The sequence below is a fragment of the Penaeus monodon genome, chromosome 5 (genome assembly GCF_015228065.2).
Source record: "Penaeus monodon isolate SGIC_2016 chromosome 5, NSTDA_Pmon_1, whole genome shotgun sequence".
In the NCBI taxonomy this organism is placed as follows: domain Eukaryota; kingdom Metazoa; phylum Arthropoda; class Malacostraca; order Decapoda; family Penaeidae; genus Penaeus; species Penaeus monodon.
This window is the reverse complement of record NC_051390.1, coordinates 32,722,047-32,724,546: the sequence shown is the minus strand read 5'-3', so window position 1 is coordinate 32,724,546 and position 2,500 is coordinate 32,722,047. Positions and strand designations below refer to the sequence as shown.

The following is a 2,500-nucleotide window of genomic DNA, read 5'->3' as shown; positions in this document are numbered from 1 at the left end:
ACAAGACGCATAGCCTTTTCTTCCTCCGTAGGTACCTAGCTCACACGATAGAAAGAAGAAAGAGAAAAAAATAGAACCTTGATATTTCTCGATGTCGTGTCATTATGAGACTTCAGCTGACAAATACGTGTGTGTGTGCTAGTGCGTGTGAACGTGAGAAAAGGGTGCTGGGCGGGCGGGGGAGGAGGGCGGGAAGAAGCACGGGACTGAAAATAACAGCGTAGTGAAAATGACGTCACGCCGAGGCCGTTACTTGTCATGCTGAACGCCACAATGTTATGAGTTGTAACGTAATACCTGCTTTTGGACTGTTTTCTCGCTCGTCCTGCCAGTCCTCGGCTGAGCTAATCGGTTCCAAGTTAAATGTGTGTATGTATATGTATATATATATATATATATCAAAATGATAATGATAATAATAATGATAATAATAATGACAATGATAATGATGATAATGATGATAATAATAATAACAATAATAATAATAATAATAATAATAATAATAATAACAACAGCAACAACAACAAAACAACAAGAACAAGAACAATAATAATAATAATAGTAATAATAATAATAATAATAATAATAATAATAATAATACTGATAATGATAATAAAGATAATGATAATGACAGTGATGATAATGACAATGAATAATTAGATGAATAAATGAAAGGCTCTTCCTTTCGTACATTAGTCTGGTTCCGCAACTTCAGTGATAATGAATATGTACAAAATGAAATCGTTAGGCCACACTTTCTTCACACGTGTCATTGGTATGCGGATATCCCAAAATAACTTACGAGTTGTTTGTGCATTTTTCTTTATATCATTTTGAACGCATTAGAGAATGATCAGCACAAGGAAGAGAAGAAAAGCGTTGTCCAATAGAACTTGATAATTAATTACACGAAGACGCAGACAGATGTGGTCGCGCATTACCTGACGCGAAGGAACATTCGATGTTTTTCCTGCTTACAACATCAACATACTGGTTCCGCCGCGATACAGTGACAGACACCTATGCAATAAGGAGTTTTTGATTAGTTATGGTTTATTTTCTTTACTTCCTTACCATATATCTTGTTATTATTTTCCAAATTCTACATTATAGCCTGGACAAGGGTTTTTGGTGCCATTCCAAATTTCCATCATGATGCCAAACTTTTCTTGAGTTATGAAGTATCAAAAGGTGGTGGTAAAAATACTTATATGCCATTTCTTGTTGATCTTCAAGAACTTCGCTTATGCCTCCCCTTCCCCTTATGTAAGTCTTCGTCTCAAAACTTCTTTTTCATTATCTCTTACGGTCATCATCCTTTTTGAACCTGGAGGCTACTCAGAGGATCTCCCAGCTTCTTCCTGAAGGAGAAGGCTATTGCTCGAGCCTTTTAAAAGCTCCGCCACCAGGTGACCTCCACTGCCCCCGCCCCTGTTCTCTCACCCCTGCTTTAGCTTCCCCATGAGCTGTATTCGTCCTCGCTCCCGTAGTCACTCCCTTCCTCCGTCCCCTCTCCCCTCCCCGCCCCTCCATCACCCATGTGTTCCGGAAAATATGACAAGATGTTGTCTTTTGCCGTCCCAAAAAGACAGGGCCAGTAGAGCAGGTTATAGTTGCTCCAATGTTTGCATATCTTCAAGAGATATTCACTTTTTAGTAGTAGGTAAACATAAGTTTGCAAAACTTATCAACTTGCAGCGATTGTGCATTCTCCATTATAATTTGATGAATAAGATGTTCAATTCTTGTTGATAAGTCAGATCAAATGATCGAGAGAGAAAGAGAACCCAAAAAGAGACTCTTACTTGCAGTCACTTGCTCAAAATTGCGCACACATAAGTAGAGTAAACATACGAGAGAAATACTGCACTGGCCTGCTACTACTGGCGAACATCTTGTATGTTTTTCAGAGCACGGGTGTAGAGAACCAACAGTACAACCAGTACCACCACTACCCCCCTCCCCCCGGCTCCCCAGTCCAGCTCACGCCGGTGCTGCTAAATTCACAAGTGGACAGGCTGGCGGACGCTGCCTACGAGTTAGTGTGCAGCCTGCCGCCGCTCGAACCGAAGAACCAGCAGCTAAACAACAAACGCAAGATGTCCAAAGAGCTCGAGGTAGGCGCCGCACGTCCCCCTAGGCTGTAGAGGAGCGGGATTGGGGAACAAAGATTATGCCGCGGAACGGATTGGGAGAGAGAGAGAGAGAGAGAGATAAATGATGAATATAAACCGAGGGTGTTGTTGAGGCTGTCTGTGGGAGTCGCGCTCATCACTAACCGGAATCAGTGTTGAGAATGAGGAAGACGCCTAGAGACGCTGTCCCCCGCCTCGGACCCGCAGCCCCGATCCTGAACCGTCTCGTTTCAGGCTTCGCGAGCGAGCGCTTCGTCTGTGCGACTGCTGCTCGGAAGCCATTGGCGCCCAGCCGCCTTCTCGAAGCCTGCTTGGCTCGGATGAGCAGCTCAGCCGACCTTAGGAACACATACAGATGTCCTTTG

General features: G+C 43.2%; 1 protein-coding gene across 1 annotated transcript in view; it reads left to right on the top strand.

Annotated features, from left to right (window-relative positions):
* Positions 1-2,500, top strand: part of LOC119573172 (NGFI-A-binding protein homolog) — a gene marked incomplete at its 3' end in the record, with an annotated part of 122,264 nt that overhangs the window by 88,444 nt on the left and 31,320 nt on the right. Inside the window, 1 exon segment of the mRNA XM_037920241.1 lies at positions 1,911-2,117. Within this exon segment, the coding sequence (XP_037776169.1) occupies positions 1,911-2,117 (207 nt within the window).